This window comes from Gopherus flavomarginatus, chromosome 2, assembly GCF_025201925.1.
Source record: "Gopherus flavomarginatus isolate rGopFla2 chromosome 2, rGopFla2.mat.asm, whole genome shotgun sequence".
Lineage (NCBI taxonomy): Eukaryota > Metazoa > Chordata > Testudines > Testudinidae > Gopherus > Gopherus flavomarginatus.
The window spans coordinates 269,482,934-269,508,158 of record NC_066618.1 but is presented as its reverse complement, the minus strand read 5'-3'; the positions used below and the strand labels follow the sequence as shown (position 1 = coordinate 269,508,158).

Sequence of the window (25,225 nt, the reverse complement as noted above, 5' to 3'; positions counted from 1 at the left end):
CTCAGCCGCTTAGGGAAATAATGAGCAGTAGCAGAGATACAGAAGCTGCTTGTATGCAGACCCTAGTATTGCCAACCTTAAGTGTTTTAAAAATGATGAACTGGACTTCAACATCATAGAATTACCATAAAAATTCATGAGATTTAAAAACTTTTTGTTTTTAAATATGCCTTTTGGTTTTCGAGCCTGTGTGATTCATCTGAAGAAGTGGGTTTTTTTTTACCCATGAGAGCTTATGCCCAAATAAATTTGTTAATCCTTAAGGTGCCACTGGATTCCTGGTTGTTTGTGTGGTTCACATTTTCAAGCTTTGTCTCTCTAGCCATAAGGGCTAGAGATGTACTTTTTATTTTTTTTAATGGAAGCTGAGATTTTTATTTAAAATGGAACTTTAAGAAAAACACTAAATGTTATGAGGATGGGGGGGGAGGGGGAATTAAAATTAGAATCACCAAATCTTTCCAAGAGAACACTGCATTGATTTATGCTTGGTTTGCATTTGGAAGGTTACCTGCACAATCAACAGTGCTGGGGATATTATTTTTTTTAACTTAAAGCTTGAATTTTACAGAATTTGATGTTTGAGGCTTGGAAAAATTGCCAGTTGTCATTGTAATACATTGTGCTAAAGGGCAAATAAAAATAGATCCTGCCCCAGAGAGCTTGCAGTCTAGGATTATGATTGGACCCATCAGATGAAGAATAGAAGAAATTGAGGCATGAAATGGGAGGACAAGATGATGGTAAAGGAACGTATTTTGCATATTTCTTTAATTTTTTTACTATAAATGTAGCTGAGTTGCAAAGTTTGTCTGTGGAGGTTTCAGAAAACCTTTGATTTATTTTATAAATGGTAGGTCAATTACTTTTCCACCCAGGTTACAATTTCTTAGTCCTGTATATAGTAGGGTCTAATTTTTGTCACTGAAGCTCAATATCTGAGCCCAACATGTGGTCAGAAAAGAAAATGGCTTATTCAACTGAGAGAGTTCTATTTATAATTAAAATAAATATACATTGTTATAATGCACTGTATTGTTTCATGTTTCAGGGCATGTTTTGTAATAAAACATTAATCATATTGTCATGGGCAAGACATCTTATTGATCAGTTTTGATGCCATACTTTGTAAATCTTTTATAAATGTTTTAGGACTGTAAAGTGCTTTAACTTTAAAAGCAAGACTTTAATGTTCAGCCCATGCAAAGAGCACATTAGACGTAGCTGTTGTTTTAGTTGATGGTTTTGGAGTAGCTGAAATCTAAGTCCCTGTGTAGTTTATTATTTTATATTATAGTAATGACCAAAATGTGCTAGGTGCTGTACAGTAGAAAGATGGAGACCCTGTCCTGAAGAAGTTGTAGTCTGAGGATTGATCCTGCACTGGGAACCATGAGAAGGAATCCTGTGCATGTGTGAAGTCCTATTGAAGTCATGAGGTGTAATCACAGAGTTCAATGTGCTGTACTGGAGGGACCTAAGAGTATTGCAGTAGTTAAGGCTTCCTGAAGATGCATGCAGAGATGTTTGCAGTATTCTATTCTGGCAGCACTTCTTACATGATGGCAGTAATAAGATCAGTAAAAGAACCTCAAACACTGATGTGTGGAACTTTATTACATTAGAACCTGTGTGCCGGTCAAAATCAAAGGCAGGAAAGTGGCCTAAATAGACCCGTTGTCTGATCTGGAATTATTGCTCTTACGTATTTGTATTTATTTTATATTTTGATTTACTGTACAGACTGAACCTGGGGGTAATTTATTTGGTAAAGTCTGTTCCATCGGAGTTTCTTGTCCACTTTTCATTAAACACTTACAATGCAGTATCAGTTTACATTGCTGTGAAGTTATTGATAAACAGTTATGTTAGTACTGTTTGACTTCATCAGGGCTTTTCTTTTACAATGAGTTGGATGAGAGAGAAATAAATCCTATTGTATAAGCACATGAATATAAGACTTCAGATGTACCATGAGCACAAACTGTTAAGACTATTATTAAGATTGTAAAACTAAGCACTCAAAGTTAGCAAAAGCCAGAATTAAGGTTGCCTGTGCAACTTTAATTGGCCTCCTTTTGTGTATGCATTTTGATGGTCACATATAATTTTTTTTCCCCCCACAGGGCCCCCTAATGTATTAACATTTGTTGTGTGTAAATTGCAAGCTAGTTTAAAAAAGTAAATGGAAAGGACAGATTCCATCACATTACGTTGACACTCACATGGTTCATCAGTGGAGTTGGAACCTTCAGGTCCACTGCATAGACCTCAGCTATTTGAGCTAATGGAGTAACTAATAGCATTAGTAGGTTATCATTCTCTATGTGGACCAGCACTAGAGGTGGGATGGGACACTTGGCCAGTTAGTTTCACAGATGTTTTCTGTCAGCAGAAGAATGGTGAGACTCAAGTCTTGGATTCCATTCCAGGCTCTGGAAGGACGTGTATTCCAGTCGGTGCATATTGTTCTGTCCTAGTTTTGTGTCTTTCACACTTCAGGCTCCACATCTCAGTCCCATTCTCTTTCTCTAGCTAGTCCCAGTCTCCTCCTCGCCTTGGGCTTCTTATCCTACTCCCAATCCCTGCCCATGGCTCCTCATCTGATCTCGATCTTCCCTCGTTCCACTTTACTGGTTCACAGTCTCCCAACTCCTCAGTCCAATCTCTCATTCCCACCCCCAGCTTCCAGTTCCAGTCTCCACACCTGGCTTCATGTCAGTGTCTAGTGCAGGTTTCCTTCTCCCCGTCCCTGCCACACCCCAGTCCTATCCACAACTCAGCTTCCTCCCTTGTTTCCTCTGCATTCGAATCAGGTAGCTCCCTTCTCCACTTTGAGCTCAGCAAGGGGGCATTAAGAATACAGAAGAGACAGGCTCCCTGCTTTTCATTCAGGTGCCCAGCCCCAGACTGGAGCATGTTCAGTGTGGATGGGATCTTTAGTGAATTGAATTGCTAAAATATAGGAAATCTTTCCTGAGCATATGTAAACTGATTTTTACAAAGGCTTTTAGCTTAACCAAATGTAGGTGGATTTTCACAGGGACTGCAAAAAGAACTTCCATATTGCAAAAGTCCCACCCAATGCCAAATTTTAAATCCCTGCTCCAAAGCATGGGGGCACTAGAACTGTTCAGAAAAGGTCTCCAGAATGTTTTAATGTGTACAATCATGTATTTTTCCTAGTCTCCCTCTCCAACGTGGGTGAATCATTTTGACTGAAATTAAAAAAAAAAAAAAAAGTCAGCCTGAGGCAGACTCCCAGCATGAAAATTTCAGCCTAAACAAAAGTGTCCACAAGCTGACTTAAATGTGATGATCCTGTGTCCAATATGGGTGCTAAAGAAAACCATTTCATTTTGACTGTATAATTTTCACATTAAAAAAAATTGCTAATCTTTTTTTAAGTATAAATAAATGGATGTAAACATAATGACAGACTTTTTCCTCCAGAATGGTCACCTAATTAAAAACATGCCTTTGACATATTCTTGAAGATCAAACTGGTGTCATCTCTGAAAAATTATTCCTGATGGCATTCTGTGCCAAAACTCTAAAAATTATGCACATAATATTTTAAAATTCTTCAAATTTTATTTGTCAAATAAATGTGGAGGCTCCAGCATGACACTAGGGAGCACAGGCCACTGGCTGCACAGAGGTGGGAAACAACTCTGCAGCTCCCCCCAAGGACACGGACTTATTGGTGAGGCTGTACCCAACCCTGACATGGCGCAGGGACTGGGCCTGCCCTAGAAATACCCCAAGGCCCTGTCCCTCTGTGGCAGGTGCACTAGGTGTGGGCAGGCAGGCTCAGCCCGGCAGAATCCAAGTATGGAGGGGCTTAGTGTGGGGGGATCCAGGTGTGAGCTGAGAGAGTTCTGTGTGGGGCGATCTGGATGCAGGCAGCTCAGTGTGGGGTGCATGGGGGATCTGGATACACTGGGGCTTGTTGGGGGGAGGGGGTTCTGGGTGCAGTGGTAATGGGATTCTGCAGGGGGATCCAGGTAAAGGTGATTGAGGCTCAGCAGGGGGTGGGAGGGTCTGGGTGTGTGTGGGAGGGAATAGAGCTCATCAGCGGGGTCTGTATGTGTGTGAGAGCCCCAGATACTGGGGGTGTGGAGCTCAGTGGGTGGGGATCTCGGTGCAGGTTTCTTGTCTGGTTGGTCCAGGTGCAGGGGGGTGAGGCTTGGCAGGAGGCTCTGGATGCACGTAGTTAGGTGGATGGGGGAGCAGCTCCCTATACAGTGATCCCACCCCCCTGCAGCTGAGGAGTGATGGGCACAAGAAGCGGGGAGGGGATGGGAGTTTGCAGAACTTCCTGCAGCCTGGGGAGAAATCTGTGGGTGGGTCTGACCTGGCCCCGGCCCCAGATGCCATGCAGGAGAAGAGGCAGTCCTGTCCTCTCCAGCCCAGACAGGACTAGCAGCTGAGCCTGGCACAGGGTAGGAGCAACCAGCCAGGTTTTCCCCAGTCCTACCCCACAGTGATTTACCTCTCTGTCAACTGCGCTGGGCACCCAAAACATACTGCTGAGGAGAGTTGCATGACTGCTCTTGTGGCTTCCCTTTGCTTCCCTGTCAAAGTCATTTTCCTGGACGGAAGCAAAGAAATCTGCAGGGGACATGAATGCTGTGCATCCATAGGGGCATAGAATTCCCCCAAGAGTAAAAAAATATTTAAGGAAGTTTGTATGTTGGAGAGCCTAAGGTAATGACTGCTCTCAAATGTAAAGAAATCTTCCCATCTGCTGTTACTGCTCCAGCCTAGAAAATAAAAGGGTGAGGCAACTCTTTAAAACAAATCAGTGAAGTTGGGAAATAATTTGTGTTATTAAATAATATGGTTATTAATTAAATGTATGTTAATAACTTTTAAAAAATTTTTTTGATTGTGAATGTTTTTGTATATTATAAACATGTATGCGCGTATTATAAACATTCTTTAACTTTGGTGAAAACTTAAGTATTTCATTTGTAAAGGATTTAGAAATTAAGGTTTTTTTTTCATGACTTTTTTTTACTCTGCAAATTACTCTTTCCTTCATTCTGAATTTCAACTTTAAAAACATTTTTTTTTAAGATGCATCTGCCAAATGTCATTGTGTGATTGGCAACAACAAAACTGCACAATAACACAGTCCAGTTTAATGAAATTGGTGTTCCTGTTACAGGGTTCAGAGGCACTGACCCAGAGAACAACTAACTCCTGTTCAAGTTCTTTCCCTTTCATTATTGGTCTGAGGAAGAGGTATAAGAGAGAGGCTGATAGGGAAACAGAAAATCAATATCAGTGAGTAGGCAGGGCTCTCTACACCTAGACTCATAGAACTGGGTTGAACCTCAGGCAGAGGTGTATTTTTCTGTCTTTGTGTCATTTTAATTTCTTGTCTCACAGATATTCCGGAGGAAAATGCTGGCAAGTTTTTTTCCTACTTCATAATTCCATTGGTTTACATATATTTAATGTAAATTGTTCTTGCAATAGACATAAATCACTTGTGAATTAACCCTTAACATATTTTCTTTCTCTTGTAAATTAATATCTGCTGTATTATTTTGTCTTGCTTAGTCTGTTTTGTGAGTGCAGTGCACAATAGATCTCATTTGTTTAATATCTTTTTTAGTAACTAAATCCAGTAAAAAAATACTTCACCAATCAGTATGTATTTTTCAGATGACCTTTTATTTATCTTTTTTTTTTCCAGCTAACTATTTTACATGTGACATATGAATAAAGGAATACAGAAGCCTGCTTTCCTTAATGGCATGCTCATTGCAGTGATGTAATCCTTACATTCTTTCCATGCTGACACAATCCAGTGGTACAGTTATTAATTTAACATTTATGCTTAATTTCTTAAAGCAGGTTTTAAAACAAAAATAATTACCTAGGAAAATACCTATGGTCAATAAATAGGGACTTTGTAGCCTATTTGGATCTTGGGAGGGTGGTCCTAGGCCCGCTTGAAACTTTAAGGTCTCAAACTCCCTCAACTGAAGGAGGGGCCACAGAACCAGGGCACAACTAATATATTTGGACAACAAATGAGAGCTATGCAGATTGACACCTGCAGAGAATTAATATGACCTTTTTCCAGTGCAGTATTTCAATAAGTATACATGAAGTTCCAGGTTTCATCCACAGGGTGGCATTGCAAAGCAAAGAATAGGAGTATATGGAAGCATGTTAAGCACTTCTTGTCCAAAATGAAGGCAAATTTAATAAACAGTTTAAAAATGTTTTCTGGTAGTTTTCTCAACCTAGAATGTATTGAAGACAATAAAAATCTAGAAAAGGTCATAAGACAGTTACTTTGCTGCTGCTGGTTTGTTGGACAAGGCTTATGATTACAGACCTTTATCAGATTTCATTTTTAGAAAACCACTTGTGAGACAATGTCCTATCAGTACAGAAAAATAGTAGTATCAATTAAACAAGAAAAAAACGAATACCAAAACTTTCAAAGGTGGGTAAGGAGGCCTGGTTCCTTCTGAAAGTTCTTGATACTCTTCTTAAAAGGCAAACAAAAACACACTACAGTACTTAGTGCTGATGAAGATGCTGATTTGAGTGTCCTGGAGGAACTTTCCCATATTTAAGCCACTTTGCTTTCAGTTTAAACCAATTTTGTTTTACTGAAAAAATCCCAGGTTTTACAAAAAATATTCATTTTTTTTGTTTTTGTTTTGTTTTCCTGGCTGAATTTGAACCAGTGGGTCAAAGGCTGTGTTTCCTGAAGCATTCCTGTTCCTCAGAATTATTTTTTTGTAGAAACATTTCTTTTCTGACTGATCCCGCTTAAATTCTCAGTCATTTTCCTTTAGTCTAACCTCTGTTCCTGATTTACCTCCTTTACTCTCTTGGCTTCCTCTTATTTTTTGCCTTCAGTTCTCTTGCTTTCCTCTTCCTCTCTTAGGACTGCCAAGAAAATTTGACCCTTGAGGAGTGTAGGAAAAAAGGGCTAAACTTCCTCATTGTTTAGGCCCTTCTCCTATAAACACTACCTAAGCATTTGGTAAAATGACAGCAGATGGCACTTGTGCACAGGCTTCTTTTATTTGTAGAACCTGCTTCATTTTATTTACTTAGGGCTGAAGACTTTAAGCAAAACTTTTTGGTATAACCTGAAGGACACTTATTACTACGCCTGGGGGAATTCTTTACCAAAAATTAAAAATTCTGCACAATTTTGCATATTAGTCAAAATAATACCATATAATCATGCCAGTTTCAATTATTTATTCCAAAATACCTGTCAGCAAGTACATCTGTAACAATACAGACAACAAAAATGCTACAGCAGAGGTTTTTTGACAAATAGATTCTTTATTAGGCATATTAATACAGAGCTATGAGTAATGATTCATTTAAACTACAATACAGAAATATATTTCCTGCATCGCTCAGAAGCAGTGCAATGCTTGGGAGAGTCAGGTTTAATGGAGAAGCTGAGGGAGAGGGAAGTAATTGCTGGGAAGGAGCCTGGGAGTGACCCAGGAGTGTTACTGAGTATCGGTGGGGAGAAGTATGGAACGAGGTTTTCTTTCTTTTTTTTTTTTTTCCCCTGGGGGTGGGGGCATTGTTAGGGAGTTGACTTCCCTGATGCAGACCCTGGCCTGACCCTTAGCCTCTCCCATTCAGTCAAGCACATCTGCCTTGTCGCCATGTGTGCCTGCACTCCCATTGAGCCCCTGCCCCAATCTGTCCCCCTACTAGGCCTTCTGAACCCCCATCTGTGACTCCCAGCAGCCTCATGTGCCATGCTCTGTCCATATCCCATGCCTCCTCACCTGGCCCTGCAATCAGAGTGCAGTGAGAAATGCAGACTCTCCTCCTCTCTATCAGCTGCTGGTCAGCGAGTGGGCTGCCCTCAGTTCTAGTGCCATAGCAGCCCCTGGCAGGTGAAAGACATAACTGCAGTGCCTCTTTGGCAGAAAGTATTTTCTATGGAGGAAAAATAAATCTTCAGGGGACATGAGTTCTGCATGTGCGCAGTGGTGCAGTATTCCCCCAGGAGTAGTTTGCCATAATCTTATTTCAGTTATTTAATATAACCATTAATTTGGACGTTTAAAAGAAAGTACAACATGAGACCTTAAGTCCCACACTTGGGACCTGTTTAACATCTCAATTTCATACAATACCTGGATCCCATTAATAGATGATTTATATAAAAGTAGTTTCAGATGTTTAGTGCTTTCTGAAATTATTTCAGGAGGGAAATAAAACAAATCAGTGCATTCACTGAAGCACACATCCAAACCATCCAGTATCTTGAGTAACTGGTCATTCCAGATAATATATTCATCTTTTTGTATGCTGCAAGAGCTCTGTCTCCCATTCTCATGAGGCTCACCCTCATTGATATATCATAGCTTCACAGAAATTGTAGTTGCATAAATGGAAAATGAGGGATGGGGGAGAGGTGTTCCATGGAGTGCTTTGAATGTTGAGACTATAATCTTGAATTTAATTATGTTGTTCTAGAGGGAACCAGTGCAGAGAGCAGGATGTTCATAGCGCACACTGTTGAACAAGCAGATTGCTGAATTTAGAGCCAAGGGGACCTTTATCAGAATTGGTGGCTTCATTCTTGGGCATGATAATTGCAGTAATCAAATTGTGAATGTGTGAACTGCTGTGGCCAAATCAAAATCTTGTAGTATGAAGCACAGACTTCTGGCCAGTTGTGTCTTAGAGTTTTTAGCAGCTGTGACTATTTGTCTAATTTGACTATTAGTATGTAAAAGTAAAAAGGAGTCCCAAAAGACCCATGATGACTGAATGGCAAATTACTATGATGGAGGAGGGTAATATATACATGGGGAATTCATTGCAATTCTTTTTTCCTCCATCATGCAACCTCCATCTTGCAGCAGTTTAGTTTTAGTCCTCTATTGATAGGATTGGCAGAACTAATTTTTTGTATAGTTTTGGTGGATTTCTGTTTTTAAGCATTTTTTTTCTATTTTGTTTTATTTTAATTTTTCACTTGTGCAATATTATGGATTTTAAGCATTTTTTTCAATTTTTCTGTTTAAATTTTCACAGATATGGGATATTATGGGGGGAGGTCAGACAATTTACTGACAGTAAATGCTGAGTTTCAAAAAGTTAAAGCACAAATTGTCAACATCATATGAAAATATACAAAGTAAATATCTGTTTTCAAGAATCATTTTTCTTCCAATGCATAGCTCTAAATTTTTATCATCAATGGAAATTTTTTTTGTGGTTTGTGTGTGGTAAACTTGACATTTACTGATTTATCGATTAAAAATCTAATCCTTCTAAGCCTCATATGAGTGCTGATGGCTCTTAAGCATCAAGATATGAGGAGTTAATGCTGTTAGCATTTGATGCTAGCAAAATGTAGAGCCGGGTTTATGTACTGCTGGCATTTCTGCTTATGCTATTTCAAAATCTCCCCTTCAGCTTCATGTAGGTATTGAATAGAGTAGAAGGGGAGCATTGAGCCTTGTAGAACTCCACAAGTGAAGATTCTAGATGTGAAAGAATAGCTGTCTCCAACCCTGTGGATTCAGTCTGAAAGGAAGGAATGGAGCCATCTGACTGTTCTGTTCATCCCTACTTTGTCTCTGAGACACAACAGGAGTATTGATGGCCAACATGATCAAATGCCATAGAGATATCCAGCAGTATAAGTAGTAGCTTAATATTTGTATCACAGTAGTGCCCAAAAGGTCTAACAAGGATCAGGCCCTCACTGTGTTAAAAAATATTGTCCCTTCCCCCAAGGAGCAGTCCTATGCAGAGACTCCTTTTTCAAGATAGACTAACAGAAGCAAAGTATGAATGGTATTAATCTTGTTATTAATATTCCCCTATCTAGGTGCTAACATGTTGCACAATTGCTAATCCAATGTGCCTTTCTTCCATCCTGCCCATCCCTCAGAAATAAAATTGGTCTGTGTGTGTGAGTGAAGCAGCCAGCCACATGTTGCTTGTAGGATTACATAGGGATGTAGTGAAATCTCCTTCCTTAGAGGTTTTTAAGGTCAGGCTTGACAAAGACCTGGCTGGGATGAATTAGTTGGAGATTGGTCCTGCTTTGAGAAGGAGTTGGACTAGATGACCTTCTGAGGTCCCTTCCAACCCTGATATTCTGAGTCTATTACAAAGGTGCTTATATTACAAAGGATGGTCTTTTCATCATATTTAATATGAAACTTAATACTTGCAACGGGTCCTGAGCAGGATAAGTGCATTTGATAAGTTTGATTAAACTTGATTTAGAAAAAGTTAAGTGCTGGGGAACTGTGCACAAGCAGCATGTGAATTACCACGCTTTTAAGCAGTGCACTGAAGTGAACTAATAACACTGGTCTACAATTTTTGAGAAGTCGTCTGCTTCAGAGATAAAATGTGATATTTATTATGTATTTTGATGTGCTGAATTCAAATATGACAATTAAAACAACTGGCTACTATTTCTAAGATATTTAAGTTTTTACATTTTATGTCAATATGTTTTGTGTAGATAGTAGAGTTTTAATCATGAATTGTAAACCTAGGTCTTTTCATGTGTTTATGGTTGCTTTACATGATATTTTACCTATCCTGTTTATGTAACACTTTAAAAATCAGCAAAAGGGTTATATAAATAAAATCTATTATGAAACAAAAGGCAAAAAACTATTATGTACATAGTTTAGTCCTATTCAGTGTCTACTCGGCGCTTCTTGGCTTCTCACTTGTATTCATTAAATGGAGCATCTCTTGTCACTGTCCAGCAATAGTCTGCAAGCATTGGTGGGCTCCATTTGCCCTGATAGCCTGCCAGGAGATTCCACTGCTGTAGTCTGGAACCCAACAGCTCTGCCTTACTCTTGGGTAGTTCCAAATCCCTGACAAGGTCATTCAGTTCACCTTGGGTTATGAGGTGTGGTTCAGAGGAGGAGGATGGGAGAAAATGTGGGTCCTGTGACATTGATGGTCCAGGACCAGAAGTTTCATCCTCATCCTCTTCCTCTTCCTGGTCTGACCCAAGTGAGAGTGATTCTGGTGCATCAGGAACCGGCAGTCCTTCTCCGTGGGGTACCAGGCGTATAGCTGATGGAATGTTTGGATAATGCACAGTCCACTTTTTCTTCTTTGACACACCTTTCCCAACTGGAGGCACCAATTGCTGGTATGATCTGTTGGCTCTCTCCAAATCATTGGCACTGCAAAAGGCATAGATTTCCTTTTCCTGTTCAACCACTGGCGAAGATTTGTTGCACAAGTGTTGCAGCATATGTGTGGGGCCCACCTCTTGTCCTGATCTCCAATTTTGCAGCCAAAAGAAAGGTGATAGGCTTTCTTAACCATAGTGGTTAGACTGCGCTTTTGTTATGCAACAGTCACTTCACCACAAACATAGCAGAAGTTATCTGCACTGTTCACACAAGTACGAGGCATCTCTGCTCACTTTGGCTAAACAGAAATGTGTCCCTTTGCAAAATCAAACACTGACAAAGAAGAGAGCACGGCACTGTATGATTTCTAGAGCTGATATAGGACAATTTGTTCAGCAGAGTGATGTAAGCTTCGTTACAATTGCATCATCCATGACTTCTAGGAATAACATGATGCAATTCATATCATGTGTGACGCAATACCAGCTTCCGATTGTGTCATTCATTGTTTTGCCTCAAAAGCAAGTAGTGTCCAAACCCAGTCATAGATTTATTCATAGATCCAGTCAAAGATGTATTTTAATCATTTCTGGTTTAAATTGAGATCCCTTCCCTTTATAACTCACTTATCCTCCACCATTCCCAAGTCAAGGGTCGTCTATACTGACCCAATGGCATATCTTGAAAACTAGAGCCAATCAACAATTTTAAACATCATTTTCATTCTCAGTGACCCAGAATTAGTAAAGTTGGACTACATTTATTTCAGAAGCATTTTGGCTGTAGAGCAGTGTAATTACGTCTGTATGGGTTACTGTAGCTTTCCTACTAGTCCTTTGTGTTCTGGCAGTAAGTCTGAAGGGAAAAGCTTTATGTTCTATCTTACTTTGTCGTTCAATTATACTTACAAAAATGGTATTGGTATCTAATCTATGGAAAATAAATTAATTTATGGAGGAGCCTATCAAGTTAGCATAAACAAGCTATGTTATAGAAGTTGATTAGGACATATTTATTGTAAATTGTGATTGATAATCCATTCCCTGGTAAACTTACACAGTAGGACTGAAATATTGTTTAATTTCATATATAATTTCCTTCGTAGCTGAGTGAATGTTCAATAAAAGGGACACAAATGGTTTACTACTAACCAGTTAGTCCATTAATATGAATTAAAATTAATCACTGTTAAGATCTCTACCTCCACATTCCATTCAAGTCTACTCTTCAAACTTCCCTTGCCACTTCCATTAGTGCCCATTCTAAAGCTCTTTGTAAACAGTATTTCCCAAGAATGTAAAACTTGACCACTTAAATAGCTGGATCTTTTCTGGCATGGTTATTTTGTTTCATTTTAATACCTAAACTGTTCTTTATAAATTGATTTATATGTTTCTGGAATTTAAAGTGTTGTGGAAAGCTCTATAAACCGGCATTTTTGCTCTTCATTAAAAGTCCGGTTTATAGTCCAGTTGGTGTGGGGCTGGCAGACTCCCTACCTGGCACCGCGTGGCTCCCTGGAAGCAGCAACATGTCCCTGCTGCTCCTAGGCAGAGGCAGGGCTAGGTGGCTTTGCGTGATTTGCGTGCTGCCCTGCCCTGAGCACTTGGCCCCACAGCTCCCATTGTTGTGTTTGAAAAGCTTGTTACTGAGTGTGACAATACCTGTTGCTTTCTAGGTGAAAATCCTTTAAATGCTTCAGTGCGTGAATCCTACTAAGCCAAAAAAGATTAGTTTTGTTAACATCTGCTCCATGTACTGATATATTATCAGCTTGGTTCCACTGAAATAATTGTCTTGGACTGTTTCCTGTTAGTTTTTAATTAATTACAATATATTCACTCTGTTCTCTGGTCTTATTTTGGGATCATAAAGGGCTGGAAGGATCCTTGAGAGGTCATACAGTCCATCCTTCTGTGCTTAGGTAGAACCAAGTATACCTAAACCATCTCTGTCAGGTGTTTGTCTAACCTTCTAACCTATTCTTGAAAACCTCCAATGACTTGGATTCCACAACCTCCCTTGCAGGCTTATTCCAGTGCTTAACTACCACTGTAGTTAGAAAGTTTTTCCTAAACTACATTTCCCTTGCTGCAGGTTCTGTTGTCATATCTTCAGTGCATATAGAAAACTCTTGATCACTGTCCTCCTTATAACCAACCTTAACATATTTGAATACTGTTATCAGTCTTTTTTTCCTCACTAAACATATACAATTTTTTAAAACTCATTAGGTCACGATAACATCTCTTTGATAAAGCTTCATTTCACAAACACTTCTCAAGTGCCTTTTGGTAATAGCTGTCTTTATGTGCTAACTATTGTAAAATATTTAGTTAAAATTAACTTAAAAATAAGAGAGAGCCTTACTGATTCAATCATCGCTGGTACGTTTTTTTCCCCTCTTCATTTTTGATACTTTAAGAAAATCCTTTTAAAGCTTGTGGAATGGGACAGTAACGTCTTCTTCAATGCAGAGAAGCTGAAATCCATTGTACAATTCTGCAAAGCCACATAATTTGGGCTGCTATGGGGTTGATACTTGCAACTTAACAATAGCAACAACTATGAAAAGGTATGCTTACACAGTCATTTTATAAAGGTTTTATGTAAGAATGACTGGATTTTTCCACTAACTTTGTAGGTATAGACTGTGCTGTGGTCTGAAACCCAGTGTCATGTGGTGATGTTTGCTTGCTTGTTGCTACTTTATCAATGATTTTTGCAGGAGTGGGCAAATTAAAACATCTCATTCAGAGAAGTGAACCTACTAAACTATCAAGGGGGGGAAATTGCTGAGCAGTCTTAAGGACTGAGTTGTGGCTTTTTATTTTATTTATTTTGAGGATTGGATGGATGACTGTATTTTTCAAGTAAATTAAGTGGTAGATTTACTTACCTGAAGGAGGTGTTGGTAACTTCCATTAGCCATGAATAGTTTGGTATTTATTAGTCAAGAAGGACCTTCTCAAGACTCCTTCAGTTTCAGTGAATGTGTTGAGGCAATATACCATCAAATAGTGGCATGGTGGCTAATGTGGCCAACTCTGGTTCAGTCAGCTGCAGCGGCACAGGAGGCGGCGAACAGAGCGGCTAACAGGGGAGTTTCAGTGGGAGTTTCCAGGGGGAGGTTGCAGGGGAGAGCAAGGCAGAGGAACCAGGAAGGCAGACCAGGGAAGAGGCAGCCCTGCGCTGGTCGGTGGCCTGCGGTGCGGTGTGAGGCGTGGATTGCCAGGCACAGAGTTGCACCGCTACGATGGAGGCAGAGGCAGCAGGTGCAGACACACTGAGGATGACTGGGTGCGGCAGCTGCGGCATGTACATGGTCCTAGAAGGAGCACCTGAAAGGAGTTTCGTCTGCATGAAGTGTCGTCTGATAGAGCTGCTGGAGGAAAAGGTAAGGGGACTGGAGATGCAAGTGGAAACTGGCTGAGTTTAGAAGGGGATTTGAGCAGATGATGGAACACAGACTTGATGAGGCACAGGGGACAAGCTCAGGCGAGCGGACAAAAGCAGGACCTAAGGATTCTGAGGAGGGACTGCTGGGTGAGGAAAGTGGACGGTGGAAGCATGTCACTAGGAGAACCAGACATAGGATAAGACGGGCCAGCGATGGACAAATAGAACTCAGGAATAGGTTTGCTGAGTTGGGAAATGAAGATGGAACACAGCGGGCTGCTGAAGGAGTTACGGCAAGGAAGAAGAGGCAAGCAGCTAGTCCTGCAGATGGAGGGGAGCAGTCAGTGGAGGCGACATCAAGTACGAGCCCTAGGAGGATTGTGAGGTCGAATACAAATCAGGAGGAATCACGGCCAGCTGCTGTGGGGGATAGACCGGAGAATCGCATTGTCACCAGGAAAAGGCAAGTCTACGTGATTGGAGACTCTCTACTGAGAAGAGTAGACAGGCCTGTAACTAAACCGGATCGGGAGAACAGAAGAGTGTGCTGTCTGCCGGGGGCTAAGATACAGGATGTGGACTTGAGCCTGAATACGATCTTAGCGGGAGCGGGAAAAAATCCATTGATTATCCTTCATGTGGGAACGAACGATACAGCTAGTTACTCACTGGACAGTATCAAGGAGGACTATTTCAGACTGGGGAAGAGGCTTAAAGACATCGAGGCTCAGGTGATCTTCAGTGAGATTCTGCCGGTTCCTAGAGCGGGGCGACGAAGGAGGGACAAGATTATGGCGATCAACAGATGGCTCAGGGAGTGGTGTTATAAGGAGGGCTTTGGTATGTACGGTCACTGGGACGCATTTACGGATAGACGACTGTTTGCTCAGGATGGACTTCATCTCAGCAAGGAGGGAAATAGGATTCTAGGATGGAGGCTCGCCGACCTCATCAAGAGGGCTTTAAACTAGAAAGTTGGGGGAGATGGTTGGGAAATGTTCGGGAGATCTCCACGCCAGAACATAACCTGGAGAGGGAAGTAAACAAAGTGAGCGGGGATACCCTTGTGGCCCCAAGATTTGATCCAAGGAGGAATAGTGGAGTAGAAACCAGAGTAACGGGTGATGCTGGTGGCAGACAGTTTGTGCACGACGGGGGAAAGAATGTCACTGACGCCAAACGCCGAAAATTAAAAGGTTTGTACACTAATGCGAGGAGCCTAGGTAACAAGATGGAGGAACTGGAGTTACTCGTGCAGGAAGTCAAGCCGGATATTATAGGGATTACCGAAACCTGGTGGAATAGTACTCATGACTGGAGCACGGGTATTGAAGGCTATGTGCTGTTCAGAAAAGACAGGAAGAAAGGCAAAGGTGGGGGAGTAGCCTTGTACATCAATGATGAAATTAAATGTAGCGAAATAAGATGCAATGGAATGGATAACACGGAGTCCGTCTGGGCAAAAATCACGCTGGGTAAAAAAGCAACTAGAGCTTCCCCTGAGATAGTGCTTGGGGTGTGCTACAGACCGCCGGGATCGGATTGGGATATGGATAGAGACCTCTTTAATGTCTTTAATGAAGTAAACACAAAGGGGAAATGTGTGATTATGGGGGACTTCAACTTCCCGGACATAGACTGGAGGACGAGTACTTGCACGAATAATAGGGGTCGGATTTTTCTGGATGTGATAGCGGATGGATTTCTTCATCAAGTAGTTGAAGCACCTACAAGAGGGGATGCCATTCTAGACTTGGTGTTGGTGAGCAGTGAGGACCTCGTAGAAGAAATGGTGGTAGGGGACAACCTTGGTTCGAGTGATCATGAGCTGATTCAGTTCAAACTAGATGGAAGGATAAACAAATGTAGATCTGCGATTAGGGTTTTTGACTTCTCGAGGGCTAATTTTAAAGAGTTAAGGAAATTAGTTAGGGAAGTGGATTGGACGGAGAAATTAGTGGATTTAAATGTGGAGGAGGCCTGGAATTACTTTAAGTCACAGCTGCGGAGACTGTCGGAAGCCTGCATCCCGAGAAAGGGGAAAAGAACCATGGGCAGGAGTGGCAGGCCAAACTGGATGAGCAAGCAACTCAGAGAGGGGATTAGACAAAAGCAGAAAGCTTACAGGGAGTGGAAGGAAGGCAGGATCAGTAAAGAAAGCTACCTTGCTGAGGTCAGAACATGTAGGGATAAAGTGAGGAAGGCTAAAAGCCGCATTGAACTGGAACTTGCAAAGGGAATCAAAACCAATAGTAAAAGGTTCTACAGCCACATAAATAAGAAGAAAACAAAGAAAGAAGAAGTGGGGCCGCTATACACTGAGGATGGAATGGAGGTTAAGGATAACCTAGGCATGGCCCAACATCTAAACAAGTACTTTGCCTCGGTTTTTAATAAGACTAGTGAGGAACCTTGCGATGATGGAGGGATGATAAACGGGAATGTGGATATGGAAGTGGATATTACTGCAACTGAGGTAGAGGCCGTACTTGAACAGCTTGATGGGTCGAAGTCGGAGGGCCCGGACAATCTCCACCCGAGGATATTAAAGGAACTGGCGCGTGAAATTGCGAGCCCGTTAGCGAGAATTTTTAAGCAATCGATAATCTCGGGTGTTGTGCCGTATGACTGGAGGATTGCTAATGTAGTTCCTATTTTTAAGAAAGGGAAAAAGAGTGATCCGGGTAATTATAGGCCTGTTAGCTTGACGTCTGTAGTATGTAAGGTCTTGGAAAAAATTTTAAGGGAGAAAGTAGTTAAGGACATAGAGGTCAATGGTAATTGGGACGAACTGCAACACGGATTTACTAAAGGTAGATCGTGCCAAACCAATCTGATCTCCTTCTTTGAGAAGGTGACGGATTACTTAGATAAAGGAAATGCGGTAGATATAATTTACCTAGATTTCAGTAAGGCGTTCGACACGGTTCCGCACGGGGAGCTGTTAGTTAAATTGGAAAAGCTGGGAGTGAATATGAAAGTTGTAAGGTGGATAAGGAACTGGTTAAAGGGGAGACTCCAGAGGGTCGTATTGAAAGGTGAACTGTCGGACTGGAAGGAGGTCACCAGTGGAGTCCCTCAAGGATCGGTCTTGGGACCGATCTTATTTAACCTTTTTATTACTGACCTTGGCACAAAGAGCGGGAATGTGCTAATAAAGTTCGCGGATGACACGAAGCTGGGGGGTATTGCTAACACGGAGAAGGACAGGGATACTAGTCAGGAAGATCTGAACCACCTTGTAAACTGGAGTAATAGAAATAGGATGAAATACAATAGTGAAAAGTGCAAGGTCATGCATTTAGGAATTAATAATAAGAATTTTGGATATACGTTGGGGGCGCATCAGTTGGAAGCGACGGAGGAAGAGAAGGACCTTGGGGTACTGGTTGATAGCAGGATGACTATGAGTCGCCAATGTGATACGGCTGTTAAAAAAGCAAATGCGATTTTGGGATGCATCAGGCGGGGTATTTCCTGCAAGGATAAGGAGGTGTTAGTACCGTTGTATACGCCGTTGGTGAGACCCCATCTGGAATACTGTGTGCAGTTCTGGTGTCCCATGTTCAAGAAGGATGAATTCAAACTGGAACAGGTTCAGAGACGGGCTACGAGGATGATCCGAGGAATGGAAAAACTGCCTTATGAAAGGAGACTCAAAGAGCTTGGCTTGTTTAGCCTGGCCAAAAGAAGGCTGAGGGGGGATATGCTCGCCCTATATAAATATATCAAGGGGGTTAACGTTAGGGAGGGAGAGGAATTATTTAAGTTTAGTACTAATGTAGCCACGAGGACGAATGGGTATAAACTGGATATTAGGAAGTTTAGACTTGAAATTAGACGAAGGTTTCTGACCATTAGGGGAGTGAAGTTCTGGAATAGCCTTCCGAGGGAAGTAGTAGGGGCAAAAGACTTTCCTGGCTTTAAGACAAAGCTTGATAAGTATATGGAGGGGATGTTATGATAGGATCGTCAATTTGGGCAATTGATCTTGAATTACCACCAGACAGGTCTGCTCAATGGTCTGCGGGGAGATGTTGCATGCAATGGGTACTGAGTTGCTGCGGAGAACTCCTTCTTGGGTGCTGGCTGGTGACTCTTGCCCACATGCTCAGGGTTTAGCTGATCGCCATATTTGGGGTCGGGAAGGAATTTTCCTCCAGGGCGGATTGGCAGGTGCCCTGGAGGTTTTTCGCCTTCCCCTGCAGCGTGGGGCACGGGTCGCTTGCTGGTGGTGTCTCTGCAGCTTGAGGTCTTCAAATCATTTTTGAGGATTTCAATAACTCGGTCCTGGGATAGGGGTTGTATAAAATTGGATGGGTGGGGTTCTGTGGCCTGCCTTGTGCAGGAGGTCAGACTAGATGATCAGATTGGTCCCTTCTGACCTATGAGTCTATGAGTCTATGAGTTTTAGTGTCTGGTGATTTGACCCCGTGACTGAATTATGAAGTCCAAATTGCCAGGCGGAATAACCCTGCAGGCTGTGGTTTTGCAATTGTGATGGAGGTAGACATTTTTTTTCTTTCATTACTATGGTGGTATACTTCTGTCAGGGTACGTCTACACTATGGGATTATTCCAATTTTACATAAACTGGTTTTGTAAAACATTGTATAAAGTCGAGTGCACGCGGCCACACTAAGCACATTAATTTGGTGGTGTGCGTCCATGTACCAAGGCTAGCATCGATTTCTGGAGCATTGCACTGTGGGTAGCTATCTCGTAGCTATCCTGTAGTTCCCGCAGTCTCTCCCGCCCCCTGGAATTCTGGGTTGAGATCCCAATGCATGATGGTGCAAAAATGGTGTCGCGGGTGATTCTGGGTAAATGTCGTCAGTCATTCCTTCCTCCGTGAAAGCAATGGCAGATAATCATTTCGCGTTCTTTTTCCCTGGATTGGTCTGGCAGATGCCATAGCATGGCAACCATGGAGCCCGTTTTGCCTTTTATCACTGTCACGGTATGTGTACTGGATGTCACTGACAGAGGTGATACTGCAGCACTACACAGCAGCGTTTATTTGCCTTTGCAAGATAGCAGAGACGGTTATCAGTTGTTGTGTACCGTCTGCCATGCCATTGTAAATTGGCGATGAGATGACGGTTATCAGTCGTTCTGTACCGTCTGCTGCTATCATGGCTGCCTCTGGCTGAGGTTGGCCGGGGGCGCAAAGACAAAAATGGGAATGACCCCCCCAGGTCATTCCCTCCTTTATGGTTTATCTAAAAATAGAATCAGTCTTGCCTAGAATATGGGGCAAGTGTGCTAGAGAACCAGAGAGCACAGCCACTCCGTGTCAGATCCCGCAGAAATGATGAGCTGCATGCCATTCTGGGGGTGCCTTTGCAACAACCCCACCCGTTGCTTCTCTGCTCCCCTGACCCTCCTGGGCTACCGTTGCAGTGTCCCCCCCATTTGTGTGATGAAGTAATAAAGAATGCAGGAATAAAAAACACTGACTTGTTAGTGAGATAAAATGAGGGGGAGACAGCCTCGAGCTGCTATGATAGTCCAGGCAGTACAGAATCTTTTCTTTAGACATGAAAGGAGGGGGCTGATGGAGCTCAGCCCCCAGTTGCTATGATGAAGACGGTTACCAGCCGTTCTGTACCATCTACTGGGAATGACCGGGAGTGTCATAACCTATTCCCAGATTTGGACCTCAGCGTCCAAAATATGGGGGTTAGCATGAAAACCTCCAAGCTTAGTTACCAGCTTGGACCTGGTAAAGCTGCCAACACCCCAAAAATTAGTGTTTTGGGGCACTCTGGTCCCCCCAAAAACCTTCCCTGGGGATCCCAAGACCCAAATTCCTTGAGTCTCACAACAATGGGGAATAAACCATTTCCCTTCCCCCCTCCAGGTGTTCCCTCCCTGGGTTCCTGGAGAGATACACAGAAGCAAGCTCCATGAATCTAAACAGAGGAATTCCACCCTCCCTATTTCCAGTCCTGGAAACAGAAGTACTTCCCTCTTCACCCCGAGGGTATGCAAAGTCAGGCTAGTAAATCTAACACACACAGATTTCCCCCTGACTTCTTCCTCCCACCAATTCCCTGGTGAGCACAGACTCAATTCCCTGGAGTTCCCCACTAAAGAAAAACTCCAACAGGTCTTAAAAAGAAAGGAAAAAAAATACATAAAAATGGTCTCTCTGTATTAAGGTGACAAATACAGGGTCAATTGCTTAAAAGAAATGTGAATAAACAGCCTTATTCAAAAAGAATACAATTCAAAACATTCCAGCAACTACACACATGTAAATACAAAATAAAAACCCTATAAATCACTATTTTATCTTTTGTACTTACAACTTGGAAACAGAAGATTAGAAAGCAAGAGACAGAAATCCTCTCATAGCCGAGAGAGAGACAGGCACAAGACAAGAACAAAGGACTCACTCACTAACTTCCCTCCACCCAGATTTGAAAAAGTCTTGTTTCCTGATTGGTCCTCTGGTCAGGTGTTTCAGGTTACTTCTTTCCAGGTGAAAGAGACATTAACCCTTAGCTATCTGTTTATGACAGGGAGTCATTCCTATTTTTACCCAGGCACCCCCGGCTGACCTCACTTGAGGCCAGTCAGGAGCGCTCACTGGCTGATGATGATGATGGATAGCAGTCATATTGTACCCGTCTGCCACCGGGGAGGGGAGAGGAGAGGGTGCTGCTGTTCAGTGCCGCAGCATCGCATCTACCAGCAGCATGCAGTAGACATAGGGTGACGTGTAAAAAGGTCAAGAAACTATTTTTTTCCCTTTTCTTTCATGGGTGTGTGTGTGCGTATAAATTGACGAGCTATACCCTGAACCACCCCGGACAATGTGTTTGTCCCTGCAGGCATTTGGAGCTCAGCCAATATTGCAAATGCTTTTTGGAGACTGTGGGGACTGCTGGATAGCTGGAGTCCTCAGTACCCCCTCCCTCCCTCCATGAGCGTCCATTTGATTCTTTGGCTTTCCATTCGCTTGTCACACAGCACTATGCTGAGTCCCTGCTGTGGCCTCTATCTGGAGATTTTTTTTAAATGCTTTGACATTTAATCTTCTGGAACGGAGCTCTCCCCATACAGATTTGCCTCCTCATACAGCGATCAGATCCAGTATGTCTCTTACAGTCCATCCTGGAGCTCTTTTTGGATTTTGGACTGCATGGCCACCCGTGCTGATCAGAGCTCCACGCTGGGCAAACAGGAAATGAAATTCAAAAGTTTGTGGGGCTTTTCCTGTCTACCTGGCCAGTGCATCCGAGTTCAGATTACTGTCCAAAGTGGTCACAATGGTGCACTGTGGGATACCGCCCAAAGGCCAATACCGTCGATTTGCGGCCACACTAACCCTAATCCGATATGGTAATGCCGATTTCAGCGCTATTCCTCTCGTCGGAGAGGAGTACAGAAACCGGTTTAAAGAGCCCTTTATATTGATATAAAGGGCCTCGTTGTGTGGATGGCTGCAGCGTTAAATCGATTTAATACTGCTAAAATCGGTATAAACGCATAGTGTAGACCAGGCCTCAGAAACCTTTATGCTTTTGATCAGGGGTCGGCAACCTATAGCATGCATGCCAAAGGTGGCACGCGAGCCGATTTTTGCCTGGCGTGCGGCTGCTGGCCGGAGTCCCGGCCCCGCTCAGCATCCTGGCAGCCTGGCCTTCCATTCACTCAGCTGGCAGGAGGCTGAGCAGGGCTGGCGGCTGGGGCTCCAGACTGGTGGCAAGCGTGCCCCCCCCCCCCCCGGCTTCCCCCTCGCCGCACTCAGGTTCTGCGGCTCCTGGGAGTGTGAGCCGCAAGGGCACATGGCCCTGAGCCTGCTGCGGGAGAGGCGGCGGCTCACACTTCTGGGAGATGCAGAATCTGAGCACGGGGAGGCGAGAGGCACACGGTGACCGCCGCCTGCATGCATGCAGGAGCCCCCTGGGGGGGCACCAGGCCACAGCCTGTGCAGGCATGCCCCCTGGCTTCCCCCTCACCGCACTCAGGTTCTGCAGGTCCCGGAAGTGTGAGCTGCCGCTGCCCCTCCCGCAGCTCCCTCCCTCCCACTGCCTCAGCACTCCACATGGAATTTGTCTCCACGTGGAGCCAGCGTCTCACCAGCATAGGCATGGTAAGAGGAGTCCCAGGGGGCAGTCAGGGAGCAGGGGGAGAATTGGATGGGTTGGGAGTTCTGGGGTCCTGTCGGGGGCGGGGAATGGTTGGATAGGGCGTGGGAGTCCCGGGGGTCTGTCTGGGGGCGGGGGTATGGATAAGGGTTGGGGTGGTCAGGGGACAAGTAGGGGGTAGGGCCCTAGGGAGGCAGTTAGGGTAGGGGGGTCTCAGGAAGAGGCAGTCAGGACAAGGAGGCTTAGGAAGGGGATGGGGTTCTGAGGGGCAGTTAGGGGCAGGGGTCCCAGGAGGGGGCAGTCAGGGGACAAGGAGTGGGGTTGGGGGTTCTGACAGGGGCAGTCAGGGTGGGAAGTAGGAGGAGTGGATGGGGGTGGGGCTAAGACAGGGCTCTCCCCTCTTTTTGATTGTTGAAATATCGTAATCCTAGGTGAGGGAGAGCTGGAGAGGGGGAGGCGCATGGGATTGGTGCCCGCATATATCCACTGCAGCCTGCAGGAGCCCCTTAGGTGGAAAAGGGCCGCAGCCTGGGCAGGAGGGACAGGGGGCACAGCTGCTCCCCACTAGTGGTGCCGCCGCCTATGCAGGGCTGCTGCCTCCCTGCACTGCGCCAGCACCTCCATGGCTGGGGCTCGCTGCTGCCGCAAGTGGGATGCTGGCTCTCTGGTGCCTCCGGAAGGCAGCTCCTCCCTGCTGAGCCGCTGCAGCGGCCCAAGCCCAGGAAAGCCAGTGAGTAGACTCGGGGTAGGGGCCACTGAGGTGGGGTGGGGAGGGCTCATGGGGGGGGCTGTGCACCCTCCAGGGGAGTTCAGGGAGTGTGGGGGGGGACCTCATCTGGGGAGCAGCCCCTGGGCACGGCTGGCCCCGGGCAAGCTGGCCCCTGGGATCTATAAAGGCTTGTTGGGATTTGCCCCTCAATGAACTGATGTGCGGGGTGGGGGGGCCCAAGGTGGAAGTTTCCCCTAGGGCTCAAAATATCTTTGCACTGGCCCTGCCCCAGGGGGTGCATCGCCCCAGGTTAAGAACCACTGCACTAAACTGATAAGATCAGCATTTTAATTTAATTTTAAATGAAGCTTCTTAAACATTTTAAAAAACTTGTTTACTTTACGTACAACAATAGTTTATAGACTTATAGAGAGAGACCTTCTAAAAACGTTAAAATGTATTACCAGCATGCGAAACCTTAAATTAGAGTGAATAAAAGAAGACTTGGCACACCACTTCTGAGAGGTTGCATGTGTGGGGGAGGGACAGTGTGGAGCCAAGGCATGGATTGTAGTAGTGATCACATAAACATAGTTCCTCCCATCCTCAGTCTCTTTAAGCCAGCCTGCATGCAAAAAACTTTAAAATCCTTAAGCTTTCAGCACAAATTTGGAAGGCGCGCCACCCAACTACAAGGTCAAAAGGTTAATAATGCAATATGATTAACTGCATTTTCTCATTGTTAAAACAGTCTTTCTGGCTTTATTTTTCAGCTGTAGCAGAAGTGAAACTTCGAGATGATCAGTATACCCTGGACCACATGCGTGCCTTTGGCATGTATAATTACCTACATCTTGATTCTTGGTACCAGGATAATGTCTACTATGTTGATCAACTTGGAAGGGTTATGAATTTATCGGTGACTCTGGTAAGAATAACATTTATTTTAAAAAAATGGAAGAGGTATGGTGGGACAAGAGAAAAGAAAATGAATAGTATGCAAGCTCAAAAAACTGAAGAGGGGAAAATCCTAGGAGGAGTGTAGAAAGTGGGGGGGAGGGGTCGGGAAGGGAGGAATCTACAAGGGAAGTTGAGAGGGAGTTCTATGGCCTTTGTTATACCAGAGGTCAGACTATAGATAACCACCCATGGTCTCTTCTGATCTTGGTATCTATGACTTGGCAAAAGAGAGGAGGGTGCAAGGTAGGGTGTGGTGTTTGAAACAAAAATCAAGGAAGTGATGGGTTTCAGTACTGTTTTCTCCCAGCTCTTCCTTTTTTAAAAAGTATCCTACTTTATTTTCATTCTGAAAGGGGAAGAGGAGGGTGCTTAGTGGCTGGATGAAGGGAAGAAAAGAGTGGGCATCCTTTTCTAGTTGGCAAAATAATCCTCCTTAATTCTCCTTGACATGTTCTTTTTTTAATTTGAAAGTCTCTTCACTGTATAAGCATAGGAAGAGAGGTTGTGAGGGGTGGGAGTTAGTGACTAGGGCATGTACAGACCAAAAACTTAATTTGGGCCAAGTACATGGTGAAGGACCTTTGGGTTTACTGAGTGGAATCAGAGTAAATTAGACCAGTGGTTTTCAAACTTCTTTTTTTCTGGGGATCCAGCTGAAGAAAATTGTTCATGTCTGGGGCTGGGCATGAGGGGTTTATGATGTGGGAGGGAGTCAGGGCTCTGGTCTGGGGGTGCAGGCTCTGGGGTGGGGCCAGGAATGAGGGATTTAGAGTGCAGGAAGGAGTTCCAGGTTGGGAATGGGGCTCAGGGCTGAGGCAGGGGATTGGAATGTGGGGTTGAGGCACAGACTTACCTCCGGCGGCTCCCAGTTAGCAGCGCAGCCAGGTTGCAGAAGCATCCTTCCCCCCGTCCAGGCA

At 43.8% G+C, this 25,225-nt stretch overlaps 1 protein-coding gene across 1 annotated transcript in view; it reads left to right on the top strand.

Moving 5' to 3' along the window:
- Positions 1-25,225, top strand: part of NUDCD1 (NudC domain containing 1) — a 159,704-nt gene that overhangs the window by 1,521 nt on the left and 132,958 nt on the right. The window contains exon 2 of the mRNA XM_050940947.1: positions 24,122-24,276. Coding sequence (XP_050796904.1) covers positions 24,122-24,276 — 155 coding nt within the window. The remainder of the gene's footprint in view (positions 1-24,121; positions 24,277-25,225) is intronic.